Below are 14,990 nucleotides of genomic sequence, written 5' to 3'. Positions count from 1 at the left end.
ACGTTGATACATGTACAGTGGAAACCTAAGTAGCTCGTTCAGTGAGATGTTGTGAATTCTTAAAGTTAGCATTACCAGGATACGCCAGAGACTGAAGACCGTCGTTACGATCTCTCCCATCGCGTAATCTTACCGGACGTAGTGACAGTTGGCGACAGGGTAAACGGAGTTGGGTTGGTTGGCGGCGATATGGGGAAGCTCCACCAGCGGGCAAAACAATCTCTCTTTACAAGGTATGCGACACAATTGAAATGATCAGCTTGCAGTTGCATGTCAAAACAAGAACGAGCTCGCACATGTTTCTCCAATATCTCTACGTATGGTGCTTGTCGACGGAGTAGTTGCTGTGATTTTGAATTGATCTTTAGTTCAAAGTGGCAACAAATGCCTCGTAGAACGGGTACTGTAAGCCTTTTATTTCGTGACTCGTGCTCTCAGGGCAGAAAAAAATAAACGGTCCGCAATGCGTACTTGTGGGCTTGTGGCTATAGCTAGTGTTATTTCGACAGGGTTCTTCATTTTGCAATATAGAGCATCTTTGAATTTTCAAGTTTACGCGTTGCGTGATATTGAAATGGCGGTCCTAGAAGGCTTTCGCGTAGGTCAAAAGATGAGGTTTTGCTCACTGAACAGTTCTTGCACTAGAAGAAGTATAAATTTCAATCTGTCGGGGCTGTAGAGTAATAGCTTTTCGTTTTAATAACAAAACTCAATGACAGATGTTTGCCTCTCCGAGGGTCTCTGTTAAAAGCTCTATAAATTTGCATGGGCGTAACATCTCTCCGAATAACGCGGGAATGAAAAACCGCACAGACCTACATCTTGGTGAGGTTGTGTTTACATCAATCATCAATCATGTACCAGATTCTTCACTTAATTTATTGAATGCTTGCGATTTTTATTTTCTATGGCGTGACAGTGAAAACCAGAAATAACGGTTACACGGTTGGTTAATAATCGTACAATGGTCACACCTGTTTAGTTTTATTTCTCTCGTGCTAAAGAAGTTGCACATTTTTTATTTCTTCTGTCAAACTTGCAATAAAAGCTCTACGTCCAGGTTAAATAGTAAACTGTCAATCCTTTCGATTTACAGTAAATTTATGTGCCTCTCAAAAGTAACGTGGAAGTACACTAACAACTTTTCGCTCGGTCATGACCAAATCGTCAGAATCGTTTTATTTCAGAGAAGTATTTGACATAGAATGTGAGACAAAAATAGCTCTTTTAGGCCGCATTAATGGTTGAACGATGACAAGAAGTCCTTTGATCCGACATGTTGGCGCCCATTCGGGGCCGACCGAAACCGGCCATGTTCGGAACTACCAAAGTAAAATTTAACAGAACTTTTTAAAGATTCGAGGTTTTTTAAAACGTCTATTTCGTAGTTAGGACCCCAAAGCAAGACCACATGCAAAATTTCAGCCAAATCGGTGAGATACCGTGGCCGACCTCGAATCTTATAGAGTACGCCTCTTAAAGCCCTGAATTTTGCGCTGCAAAAATTTTTTTTTATCGTAGTTGCTTTTCCTGACAACAATGGTTTTCTTAATAACAATCATTTGTTAAAAAATAAGATATCTGTGATGAACTAGAAAACATAGGTAACGTTTTATTAACACTTTTCAGTCTTTAAGCTTAAAATGAGGCCAAACCATCTTCAATACGACAATGTAAATTTGGAGTTCTGAGGAGCTTCACGCAGTCAAGCAGTTGATTTTTGTGTTGTCACACAACGCGTCTGGAGAGTAAACTCGAGGTGACAAAAGTTTCCCGGTTTATTGTTCCGCTTGCCTTCGCTTTAAGCGACGGTACTGGACCAAGCTCACAATGATATCTATGATGAGCAGTAGCACAACAACAAATGCAAGAACCTGAAAAGAAAAGAAACGCAAATAGTTATAAAACGCGTGTAAACTAGTAAGAGTCACTTATACATGTACGCCCCGTCTTTCTAGCCTGCGTAACAGGCGCCGGGGGGGGACTTACATATAAAAAGGACGGAGGTTCTCGTCATACCTTTTAAGGGTTAAAAACGCAGTTTTTGAACCTCTTAGGACGTTCAGTCTCAAAAGTTCAATGGCGAGAGCTTTCGCAATACCCTTTAGGGCATTGAGCCGAAAAAAATATGTCAGGAGATATTTGACAATCAACTGATTTCACTAATTTTTTTTTTTTTTTTTCATTTACAAAGTATTCATCGCTTTGAAAATTATGAAAGTGTCGGTTAGTACCTCTTAGGGGTGAAAAAAATTTCAAGCCACACCCACAAAGCAGGATTTTGGTAGTTTTTAGTGATTCTTTTCAAAATTTCCGTCCCGCCCCCTGGAGCAGGCGTTTCAGCATTTGTGAATAGCTGTCATTTTCTTCCTGTTACGTGGTCTAAATAATAATAAAGAGAGGACACTCGTACAGTAGACCAAACAAAAGTCGATTTCAGTCATTTCAAAAATACACTTTTAATTGTCTGTGGGATTTCTGTTTTTGTACTCCTGAAGTTCGAACAACTCCTCCACGTAGTGAGTGAGCGTGAGTGTGAGTGAGAACTTTATTAAAGTGTCAAAAAATCTTATAGCCCGGGAATAAAAACACCATACTAATTAGGGGACAGTGCTAAAAAACTATACTAATACTAATATTAATACAATAAAAAAATAAATGACTTGAAGGGCATTATGTGCAGCGTAGGATGCAGCCCTTACAGCCGGTGTCCATTAGAGAGCTTCACCAAACCACGACGGCAACGGCAACGAGAACGCTACCAAACAAGCAGAAGAACAACCTCTGCACAACAACAACTTGAAATGACGGCGGCTAATTTTCTCGTATTTTCATTTGGAATTGAACGGTGGCGTTGGATATTTACCTTGAGCAGGCTCTGAGACGGCGCACTGAACAGATCTACACAATTGCGAAATTCGAAGGTAAAATATAAATTCATTTTTACCAGCCTCTGTCGTCCCCGGAGTCGCCGTCGTCATTGCTTAAGCTCCCCAATAATAGTTATGCTTTAGTCTTACAGCTGCTTATAATAAAAAAGGAAATGTGGTGTTACGTACCACAGCAGTGACCAGTCTATCATAAAGCCAATTTGTGAATTGAGTTCCATGCCTTTCTTTGAAGTCAGCCTCTCGAGCAAGAAGTCCAGCGCTTGCTATAAGGAACACGGCTAGACAGCCACAGAAGATGATATCCTATAATGAGACACAGAAATGATGAAGGAAATTGCCTGTGAAACATTCTTTGGTACTAAAATCTTGAAGCGAACGCACAGCAAGAAAGGACTAGAATTTCACAGCCTGACTATACTTCAATTCTTTTCTCTCCGGCCCTCCCCGGGTGTTTCCTAAACCTAGGATTGTTCAGCGCTTGTCACCTCACCATTTTGAATGAAGATTCAAAGCACTCGCGAGAACAAAATGTTATGGTTAAGCTGATAGTCAAGTATCGCGAAAGTATGAAAGTGGTAAAAAAAAAATGATAAATAGATAAATAATTTTCAGGGGCACGTCCTGCAGAGGGGCTCTTCGTCCACTGTTTTGAGATCGAATTGGACTTTAAAGTGCTGGTTTTTGTTTTGTTTTGTTTCTTGTTTTTTGTGTTTTGTTTTTTTTTTTGAGGGATGAACAGAGAAAAAGTTCAAAACCCTCATTGAGTATTTCTTTCTTTTTTGGTATTAGGTCAATTCCATCTACACTTACCAAAAGATACCAGTTAAAAGTATCAAACTGTTTATCCAAAGAGAAAAAAAAGAAGAGGTAGAATGCCAGCAGGAGAATGAATCCAGTAAACACAGCCACGAAAAAGAAGGGAAGATGAGGCGGACTGTAAAACGATCTATAAAGCTGACCAAATATGAAGGCCACCAGCAGGAGTATCTATAAAAGAAGAGCAATGAAATGAGATGAAACGAACGAATACAGGGTCACGAACGTATGAACACGCAATTAGCTGTTATTGTCAGAGCCAACTCAGTTTCTTGGTTGTGGATGGGGTTTAATTGTATGAGAACTGGTCTAAATTTCAACTGTCGGGCGAGAAATGTAGTGCGGGGTTTTTTAACAGTTGCGATCTGAGATCTGCAAAATGCACTTGGAAATAAAAAAAATGAGAAATGAGAAATAAGAGATTGTGACTGACTGCCGAAAATTAAACTGATAACTGAAAAAAACAGCGTCCCCATCGATATCAGACCCTCTTCCTTGCTTCTTATGCCGAGAAATAATAAATGGCCTAAATAGAACTACTAGTGCGGAGAAATATAGACGACTGAAGAAGTCAGAACGTATATCGCCTCGACGAGATCTCCGATACCATTTCGTATGCTTCGTTTCTGCTTCGTTATAAGCAAGAAAGAGCGATTGTATTACGACCTTAATCGCGGGCTCAACGTCTTCCTCATTGGCTCCGATTCCACCCGGAAGCATTTCGTACCAAGCTGTAAACTTCAGGGACTCTTTACCTCTTATATTTGATTTGCTGCTATTTTCTCGTTCCAGGATCCGAATAAAAGATATCTAAGATAAAAATTATGGGCTGCATGTGTCTCCTTAAGGATTTAAGCGCAAGTCTGATGTTGTTCGGTACTGTCATTAGGCAAGGCGTTCTGACGTCATCATTTCTCTATGAGTATCAGATTTGAGCGCTTAAAAAAGAACAAGCTTTTTTTCGCCTGTTGGGATAATTTTGTTTTGAGGACTGCCATTTCCCACGGGTCCTGACATTTTTTTGTTGTAACTGAGTCGGAACAAAACACGCATGCCATGAATGCCTTAATCTCAAATGGAGCGGGTAAAATAATATTTTACAATAACTGTTTGCCACTGAATTGGAGGTTGATGTTAAATCCTACCCCAAATCCGGATTAGCTTCAGTCCTGATTTCAGCAAATGGCCCATGTGATGCATGGAACCAGCTCGGCGTAATCAAAACTTTCCTTCGCACAAGTTCGGAAAGAAAATATTTGAAGTACGCAAGGCTAAATCAATGGTCAGGCTCTTTGAGTATTATTTGAATGAAAATATTTGACAGTTCAGCCGTGTCTTGATCACTTTACCTCCGGCTAACATTCCGGGCCATATTTCACATCTGTTTCACTTACACTTTCGATAATCTTGAGGAATCCCCGCACGGACAGGACATAGTCACCGTTGATGACAACGGTTTTATCATTTTCTGGATAGCTGCTCATCCTGTGTCGTGAACCTGATGATAAAAAAAAACAGTCTGTGGTTTAGGTTAAATGCTGTGCGTTCTCGTTACTATATGCCTTTTGTGGTATAAAGGGTGGAACGGTAAACAACAGTATCACACCACAGTCACTGTAGGATAATTAAACAATAGCATCCATTTGGCGGGAAAATATGCTCGGATATTTGTCCGCGGACATTATCTGTTCCAAGAAGCGAACAATTTTCCGAGAGCGTAGCTCGAGGAAAACTGCGAGCTTTGAGAACCAAATCAGATATACTGTCCAAGAACAAATATCAATATAAGCATATTTTCGGGCCAAATTGAATCGAGGCAATTGTGTTTATTATCCTTCAAATATTTCTCGCAACATGCGCAGTTTTTAAAATTGGGAAATATCACTCGCATATTACTCAGTTTTAGCTGGAGCATATTCAGTCACGTGACGCGTTTAGACCCATCGCGCACGAGTGAAAATATTTGATGGATTATCGAAGCGCAATATTTCACTGCCCCACTCCAAAGCACCAAATAATGTAAGTATAATTTACAATTCAGAGATCCGCAACATTATGGCGGGAATACATCGTTACAGTGGTTTTTTTAAGCCACCTCAGAAATAACAACTGGCGAAACATCGCGAAACTGAAGACTTTGCTCATCAATTGAGTAGACAGGCCATTAATTTCAAGTCTCGCTTCATTTCGTCATTTTTTGTTTCCAGCACAGTGCAAACTATCAAGCTTGGTTGGATTGCTCATTACACTGGGCAACATGTCTTTGCAATCAATAGGGTCTCTAGAGTCTCGTACTTTCCGCGAACCGTCATATTTTGTTGCTTCGAAACCGCTTTCGTTTTCTCCTAAAAACCGAATCTGCCGTACTAATGGAGCGGTAATCATAACAAGCGATCTTTAGTAACAGCAATAAGAAATTATTTTCGATATGTTATCTAAATAACCGTATTTCTCCTCACAGAGGCCACAATTGTTTCTACCTCTATTCAGTAACCAGCGAACAAAAAATTTTGGTGTCTATTAAATGACTTCTTCTTTGCCTCTTAACTCTGTATGAATGACGCCGCGAAAACACGCAAAAACCGAAAACCGCGAGCTAGGCGCGAGCTTAAGCTAACCGCCAGATAAATGTGAATGTACCCAAAAACGGACACTCAAAATTGGCTTGAAGTGCCAAACCGCCAGAGTCTAACAGACCCTCAGTTTAGGTCTTTTGCTATTTAGTCTAGTGTTTTTGTAATTTACGTACGGCGCTAAAATAACTACATGTAATTAACATATTCTCCCAGTCTTCTCACGATTTTGCAGTGAGCTATATATTAACTTTGAGACCACACGAATTTCACAATTAGGGGAATTAGAGAGTTTAACATAAATTAGAGAGCTCAGCTAAATTAAACGGGACTTAAAAACAAATACCATTACTTGCGGAAACCGCTCTAAGAGGGTTCGTGGTTCACTCGATGAAATAAAAATTCACTAAACGTCACACGTTCAGCCGCGTACCTTGATCTAACTTGAGCCTCATTTTCAGAACATAAAAGGTGTACAAACTAGCCCTTCTTCGAAAATTCAACGAGATAAACTACGGTTAATTACTTTTGCAAAATGAATGGTGAAAAATTCTCGGCTTTTGTTACATTAATGAGTTATCGAAATATATTATGCCAAGGTCGGTGTACAATATAAGATAACACATGTCCGAAATTATATTTCCCAATATCTTATCACTTGGGTCGTATACCCTAAACAGGACGGCTGATCCATAATGTCTGTCTGTTATTAAACTTGAGACGTGTTTCTAGCATCAGAATTTCATAGAGGTAAGCGGAACTATGAGTAGAGTAGAAACTAGTGAACCATATCGTGTCTAAAATACGTGTCTTTTCAAAAACATCAGATGTTACACTAATGTGGTTTAATCATTCACCAAATGCCCTTGAAAGTAAGATAACTTATACACAGTCACAGTCTTGGCTTTAAGTAAAGACTGCAAATTTCCTCCATTTTCGATTATTGCCATCAAGGTTTCTCCAGCATTTTTTGACTTGTTTTGAAATATTTGAATTATAAACGCAAACAGACGCCCTCGACGCGAGCGCCTATAGAATACATAAGCGAACCCTCAATCCTTGTCATTTCTTACCTGTTTGTGAAAATTTTGCTATGAGGCGAGGAAAAGGAGCTTCGATTCGATTTATCCCACAATAGACACTGAATAGAAAACACGAGTCTTCAAAAGACAGATGAATACTCGAGAACGTTGCGGTTCGGTTGTCTGATTATTACACAGCAATCAAACATGCTAATTGTGTAAGGTTATGCATGGCAAGGCTCAATATTTGCTACACAAGTGATTGGTTAAAGACTTTAACCTCTGACGACAGACTACAATGCTTAGGGTCCGCTAAATTTGCCGCATAACTTTGTTTTAATAAGTAACCATTATCTTATCATTGCCTTTGTACAAGGGACATTGTTTTTGCGCACAGTTGAGGACCCTTCTACTGTGATGTTGGTGTCCTCGTTAAAGATTACTACTACTATTACAGTAAGAACTAGTAAGCTAGCAAAAGCCAAGAACTGAAACAAGTGAAAATTAAACATTATTAAACTCAGGCAGTTCAACAGTTCCCAGCGCGGGACTTTACATTGTAACCTGTTTTGGAGATCCTGGCATTCTTTAACATCAATACTGTCTTAGCTACCTTTATATGCTCTGTGAGATTTTTAGGTGAAAAGATTGGGGTTCGAGGACTCAAATATCTGGAAGTTTACTCAAGATTAATGTTGATATTGGAATTTTTGTCATCAGTTTGTCTTTTGTGCCATGGAGGCATAATCTGTCCGAAAATAACTCTAATTAACCAGAACTTTCGGTGACTTCTAATTTTTTCTGGTGATCAAAAGGTTGGATAGCAGCATTCCAAGAATTTTCATCCTTTAAATACTTGTCAGAATTTCCCAAAACGATCCAGTACGTGACGACCCAAAACACCATATAAGTGCTCGTGATTAATTTTGATACACTACAACCAGCCACCACATACACAACACAAACCCTGTAGAATACAATCTGAATGAGCTTAGTTTTAACGGTGCAATGGTCTCACGGACCGCTGAACTATAACAACGCGCGGTTAGGTTAAAATGGAAGGTCCGCGTCGGGCCAAGTGGTCCATCCCGTTTTCCGTTGCATAAAGCATCTAGGAGTATTTCTACTCCCCCCTGGGATGGGATGGACGGGATGCTAGTCCATCGCAAGGTTAACCCCTGGCATTAACTTCTCCGGCACCCATTTATACGACTGGGTGGAGACAGACAGTGAAATGTCTTGCCCAGGAGCACAACACAATGTCCCTGGCCGGGGCTCTTACCCGGAATGCTTTCCAGTTTTCGCGCGCACGCAACAACCTGAGAAGACTGGAAATATTTTGGTCTATTCCCGTCATCAGAGCACTTTATTTTTCTTTGGACCGATATGGCCTAATCCCTAGACCGGTTTCCACGATCTGTCATGTCTGGCCTTGGAGAAGGGTAAGGCGGGGGGGGGGGGTGGTTAATGAGACACCAATATACCCCATATAAACCCCAATATTTGCCCCCATTTGATACCAATATACCTCAAATTTCTAAATAAAGAAATAAATAAATAAATAATATATATATATATATATATATATATATATATATATATATATATATATATATATATATATATATATGTATACATCAATACTTTTATACTTTTAATTTATCCCGATATACCGAATACCTATTTATAAATTCAGAAAAGTCGAAATAATTTATGCCCGAATTGTGACCAAAACAAGAACCGAAATTAAAACGGCCCCGGATATCGTAGATACCCAAAAAAGGGGCCCGTTTCTTGAAGGTCCCGAGAAGTTTTCGCATCCGAAAAGCCGTAGCAAAATCTCAAACCTTTGACTACAGAGCTGTCTTATTCATATATTCTTAACACGAACAGATGTTCTCTTCATACAAAAAGTTTCAGGCGTATACACCTCTCTGTCTTTAAATACCGATTAAATAAAAATGGCTTTGCGGGCACGAAAAGTTTCCGGGGCTTTCGAGAAACGAGCCCCTGATCATATCTTTTTTGTGGCCAATAATACCCTTGGTCAGTAAGACTCAACTTTCATTGACACAATTTTATCAGTGTTTCTTGTTGATTTTTATTACCCAGTTAAACATAGGAAATGAGTGTACTGACTAATAAAAAAGGATGTCGTAAAATGCGGAACGCTTGCTTTCCGATGTGAAGGTGCTAAAAATAATATCCTTCAATATTCCACTGTGTGCACAAATTAAAAACATTGTCAAATTTGTTGAGTAAATTTTCAAGCGTCAGTTTTTCCTCCAAATAAGCGATTACTGTAGTTAGAATTAAAAACAAGCAAGGACAACAAGAATTTTCGGGCGAGTTTAAGTCATCTGGTCTTGTCGCGCGTGGTGCACGCGTGATCCATGGACTTCAATTCTTGAAGGGAAAAGATATTCCCGTACTAAGCCATTCCAAACTGGGGTCGAATTTAAGTTTACGTCTTTGTCGCTCTGAAAACTGCAGCTGAATGTCCTGTTTGGTCCTGCCCCTGGATTAAAAACATCCAAATAAACTTTTCGAAAGCTCTTTTAACCCAGTACCTACTTGTTTTCAAATAAACCTTACTCTCTTCCGCGTCTTGAGTGTCTCTTCCAGTCAAATTTAGGTGGAGTAAATGAACTACAAAGCAATTTATTTAAGATCGCCTCTTTCGATGTAACTCTTTTATATCATGTGTTTTTTCAAATCTTGTTTTGCTTCCATTCGTTACATATTTAGTATAGCTTTTTCGGGTTTCAATTGCTGTACACAACATTTTAGCGTTTGTTAAGAGTACGTTCTGCAATTTTAGATGTTTTCAATTTAGCTAATATTTAGGTTTGGACATCAATAAAGGACCCTTTCTAAAAGTCAACGTTGGCAAATAACTCGTATGTTGTTGTTATGTAAATAACGACATCGATAACTTTTTACGTGGGATTAGCTGAGTTTCAACAGCTGTACAAGTTGGCCCTTCGATGCAAGCACTGTTCATTGAAATAAACGAATTGGAAGATTTCCAAGGAAATTAAACATTTCAATCCGTCAGTCACTGCAGATATCCTTATCTAATGGTTTAACACTTAAAGAGCGCAGAAACGTGGCGAATTACGCAGAATTTTTTCCGAGCCCCGAATTATGTTTGCGAGCAATGAGTAAAATATCATGCGTATTATATGTTAAATCGTCGAATAAGGGATTAATTTACTCCATTATTATGTCGTTCTCTAGTATTTCGCCTTCTAGTTTTTGAAATATATCTCGCATCATCCGAAAATCCTACTGATCGCATAAGGCGCGTGCGAGAAACGAAAACAAAATGCGACTCTTCAGTGCAACTTTACAGGCTTATATTTTGCGCTTTCTCTTTATCTAATATAGTTTAATGCCCGGAGTGGAAAAAAAATGCCTGATTAACATTTTCGTGCCCTTAATTTGACTCCTTCTGAGAAACAAAAAAAATATACTCCTGTTACTTCTATGTTACTTTGTTTGGTTTTTCTTGGCAAGGAAATTAATTTCAATTTAATTTGGCCCTTGGTGAAAGACAACTATTCTTCTTCAGATAATAATTGTCTGTTGAAAAATACTCTTTTAATCTGTCAAAATTAAACGGCATGACAGTTTCAGAGGTCGATTCTTCAATGTCGGGTTCTTCTACGCTGCAAAAATTATTTTTTGATATTTCAACTTCCCCGAGGAGCAGATAAACACTTTTTAGACATCAACAAATTTTGTTATGGGCCGATCAGTTATATTGAATCCAGAAAGGAATAGGACCGTGTAAACTTAAGTGTTTGAAGGAGCTGACATTTAAAAACAAAGTCAAATAAACTCGATGTCTGTACTGCAGGTGAAATGGCTCCCAGCAATAGCACTGAAAATGTCAATAGAAACGTATAAAGTCAATATTTTACCTGACGCCTCAAATTACATTCGTTTTCGTATTTGAAGATCAGTTATAATGGTCTTCAATTTTTCCTTCTTCGCTTTGTCTTTCGTAGGTACATGTAGATGGAAACCTCCTTAACAAATTAAGGTTCTAAGTACAATAATAACAGCTCTGAAATAAAACTGGCTACGAATAACTCATGCAGTATTCATGTGGCTTTAAACACACTTAACATATAATACAGGTGATATCACTAAAGCAAATACACGCGCTCTTTGGCTTAATATAGTTTTAAAGTTTCTTTCAGTTTCTTATCTGCTCTTGCAACAGTTTTTTCTCAACATTACTGCCAAGAAAATTCAATGCACAGACCGGCTATGTACTAAACTAAGCGCATTTTCGGTTAGTCAAAGCCAGTTTATATTTGAGTTCTGTGATGCAAATTTGTTGGTGAAATCAGTGAAGAAAGTCAAGCCTTCTTGCAAGTGATCGTTCTTTTATATTCCGCCCGGAACGAGCGGTTCATGAGGCCGTACAACACTGGGTTTATGGCTGACGACATGTAGATTGACAAACCGTAAAAGTAATAAACCTGTCTGGGAAGCATTGGTGCTCCATTGTTCATGTCGATTTGGTCGATAGCCATAATAGGAAGCCAACAACACGAGAACCCAACAAGAACAGCGGCCAGCGTTTTGGTCACTTTCACTTCTTGCACGTGTGCGGTTCGTTGCTGGTTTTCTGCGTTCGAGTTGCTTTCTTTTGGAAACACCGTCCTCCGCACCGAGAAATAGATACGGCAATACAGGCACGACATGATAATAAAGGGTGATATTATAAACGCCAATCCCATGCAAAGAGCGAAGATGAAATTCTGTTCCATGGCGAAAGCGCAGTACGCTTTTCCCGGGTGAAACATGTAGCCTTCCCGAGAGTAAAACATCGGGGATAGAGTTGGAAAACACGCCAAGCAAAACACCATCACGGCGAAACCAATCGACTTCTTCGTCGTGAAGACTCGGCGACACAGGTTGGGTTTAACCACACGCAGGTATCTGTTCACGGAAATGACCACCATTAACTGTAAAGATACGACCGCCAGGGTCAGAGGAAACGAGCCTTGGAATTGACAGACTTCGTTGCTGTAAATCCAGCGTCCCGATATGAGGACGCCCACGGTCAAAGGCATTGTAGCAATCGACATGGTTATGTCGGTCATGGCAAGAGCAAAGATCAACATATTAGTCGGCGTGTGAAGGCGAGGGTTTCGAGCAATCGCAACGCACACCAATGTGTTTCCCAGAGAAGCGCACAGGGCCACGAATGCTATCAGACCAGACTCCGCCACAATCACGGGCGTTGTTCGGGACTCAAGTTCGCGGGCTAACCGTGCGTTGTGAAATTTCAGCAGCTCTTCCAGATTTGACATGGAAGAAGGCTATGGTTATAAAGTAATAAAAACAACTGCGTTTTGTAAAGCTTGTGCTTCTCACGTTAGGTGTAAAGTAGTTTTGTACCAAAACCCTCCCATCCTGGACTCTTATATGTTGGCATCACGTGACACTAGAAGAAACAAAGAAACACAGGTGCTAAAACCGCTGTTTCTCCAAAGCTATAATTCTTTGAACCGATCCTCATACATGTCACATTTGAAGATTTAAAAAAAGTGTTAATGAAAACAGTGTGCTGCAAATAACCACTACCGCTTGTACTTTCCTGTCGAACATAAATTTCCGTGATTGTAAAAAAATTGGTGAACTTACTAAACGTGTTTGATTAAAAACTAAGAAGCCTCCGGCACCACTTTTCTGTCCATTTTTGTTCATTTAATTTCCTCTGCTTTTTCTAATATAACCTTCCTCGTCATTATAGATTTGAAATTGTTCCTTTCGTCATTAACGTTCTCCTTGTTTTCCTTTGTTTGATAATCTTTTTCTCCTAATATTCAAGGCACTGATTAAATAGTCACTCCATATATCTTGAAATCGAGTAACGAAGCCCGCAGTGTCCCGAATTGGCTATTTCATGAAAGACGAGATTACATGTAAGAGCATGAACGAATGTTTTTATTTTATTCGGTAGGCTGGTTTGAATAATTAATATTTTATTTACGTACCAGCAGAAAGATCATAGTGAAAAGCCAAAAAGGAAATTGATGCACAACTACCCGCACCATATGAGTCGGAAACCAATTATTTATGAGGCTCTTGCGTTCTCGCGTCCAATGATATCCCCATCAAACATAATAGATTTACAAATTTTCAGTATTCCGACTTATATATCCCGGATTGTTTTTTTTGTTTCTTTTTTTTTTTTTGCGGGTACTATTCTATAAAGTCCACCGATTGTAGTTGGATATATGTTTTTAGCCTGTCAAAATCATGCTTAGAAATCATCATATGGACATATACATACGTACATCATATGGACATATATACCCCGAGTGAATAGGACGTGAAAACAACTTTTAAAAACAATTTTACAATACGAAGTCCAACCGCTTGCAGTAATAAAGGATTTGTACCTACCACCTGTTTCAGAAGATTTTATTCCCAGCATTTTTCGTGTGAGTGTAATTTACGGTTTTGTTGTAGAACGTTCATTTGTAGCACTGCGAGTGACTACATAAAAAATTACATGTATGTGAAATAATTCCGGTGGTAAATTTTGTAATTGACAAAACAATTTAGGGTGGTAAAGGGTATTTTCGTGACCCGTGATCGGCCCTTTTTATTTCCTGTGAAATGAGAAATAGCCATTTTTTTTCCTCGTGAATCGTGATTTCCATAGTCGCCGTGAACCGTGATTTTCCAAAATGTTCTCTTTTATTTTCCGTGAAGCGTGAAATTCCAATGTTGTATTTTTCGTGAATTGTGAAAGGGCTGCTTTATTTTCCGTGAAACGTGATCTATATATATCTATATCTCCCCTTTACCACCCTCACAATTCTGAGTTCAAGATCGATAAGTTTTAGTTTCAACGAAAACCGTAGGTAGATTTTTTTTCGGAAGAAAGTACATTGAACTTATATGTAAAGTTTTGCTGCTAGTTTTCAACTAGATCTGATCGATATCATGTTGATTTGTCATATGTCTCTGGTATGATCGGATTTCCAAAATGATTCATTGGTCATAATTTGAAATATTATCGCACGTGCTTGAAAAGGTCATAAAATAATGGGTTCTTCGGAGTGAAAATTTAAAATTTCCACTAGCCTTTATAGACCGCGTTGATGTTCTTTTACAAAACTAACTTCTTTTTAAAGATAGATGCTAGTCTTACTAACCAAAGTGTGTATCGTTTTCATGTGACGTCATCATTTTCTAAAATCGAAAACTAAAAAGCCATCAAAGTTTTTATCTCCATCAGGCATAACAGGGGTGGGGGGGGGGGGGGGGGTAAATTTATATCTGTTTACAATGTTGCAGCCCAATAGTGTGCTTCGTTTGAAAACCAGCGTATCAGTTAATTTCAGAGTTATGGCGGTGCGTGACACAAAGCTACAATCATTTGTCGAAACATATTTACCTATCTCAGGATTTTTAGCTTTTTCAGAAGTTAGATCATAAGGGAAAGTGCTTATGCAAATGTTTGTTTGTTCAGTACAGATAATCAGTCGCCTAGATAGCAAAAGTAAGTTCCATTGTCCGGCCACCATATTGGTGCACTAACATGGCGTTTCCATACTGGGCTCTGTAAATTTCTGCGAAACGTTTCGACAAATATCTGCAGTCTGGGAAAGCGCACAAACCTAAAATTTGGAAAAGTGTCTTCTCTATCTATTTCC

At 39.0% G+C, this 14,990-nt stretch overlaps 3 protein-coding genes across 4 annotated transcripts in view; 1 reads left to right on the top strand and 2 right to left on the bottom strand.

Moving 5' to 3' along the window:
• The window catches only part of LOC145465995 (thiamine-triphosphatase-like), a 295,791-nt gene that overhangs the window by 214,077 nt on the left and 66,724 nt on the right, over positions 1–14,990 (top strand). The gene's annotated exons all lie outside the window — the stretch shown is intronic.
• On the bottom strand, positions 1,776–8,804 carry LOC145466001 (uncharacterized). 2 transcript variants are annotated; one of them, XM_081449794.1, is made up of 5 exons: positions 7,354–8,804; positions 5,102–5,205; positions 3,702–3,878; positions 3,060–3,194; positions 1,776–1,874 (listed from the first exon to the last, which is right to left on the bottom strand). In XM_081449794.1, exons 2-5 carry the CDS (start codon positions 5,189–5,191, stop codon positions 1,779–1,781), a joined length of 498 nt encoding a protein of 165 aa, XP_081305920.1. In that variant the 5' UTR covers positions 5,192–5,205; positions 7,354–8,804; the 3' UTR covers positions 1,776–1,778. The 2 variants fall into 2 exon arrangements, with proteins under 2 accessions (XP_081305920.1, XP_081305921.1); XM_081449795.1 differs by having other exon boundaries at positions 5,102–8,804.
• On the bottom strand, positions 8,972–14,240 carry LOC145465459 (beta-4C adrenergic receptor-like). The gene has a single exon (XM_081449239.1). It carries the CDS (start codon positions 12,630–12,632, stop codon positions 11,673–11,675), a length of 960 nt encoding a protein of 319 aa, XP_081305365.1. The 5' UTR covers positions 12,633–14,240; the 3' UTR covers positions 8,972–11,672.

This window comes from Orbicella franksi, chromosome 13, assembly GCF_964199315.1.
Source record: "Orbicella franksi chromosome 13, jaOrbFran1.1, whole genome shotgun sequence".
NCBI lineage: Eukaryota > Metazoa > Cnidaria > Anthozoa > Scleractinia > Merulinidae > Orbicella > Orbicella franksi.
This window is presented reverse-complemented; position numbering and strand designations above follow the sequence as displayed.

Excerpts from the sequence above, each read along its gene's own strand:
- LOC145466001 (XM_081449795.1), bottom strand. The coding sequence starts at position 5,191 with ATGAGCAGCTATCCAGAAAATGATAAAACCGTTGTCATCAACGGTGAC. Across the intron at positions 3,879-5,101 it reads TCCTCAAGATTATCGAAAGT|ATACTCCTGCTGGTGGCCTT; the intron begins GTAAGTGAAACA and ends CTTCTTTTATAG. Across the intron at positions 1,875-3,059 it reads ATAGACTGGTCACTGCTGTG|GTTCTTGCATTTGTTGTTGT; the intron begins GTACGTAACACC and ends TTTTCTTTTCAG.
- LOC145465459 (XM_081449239.1), bottom strand. The coding sequence starts at position 12,632 with ATGTCAAATCTGGAAGAGCTGCTGAAATTTCACAACGCACGGTTAGCC.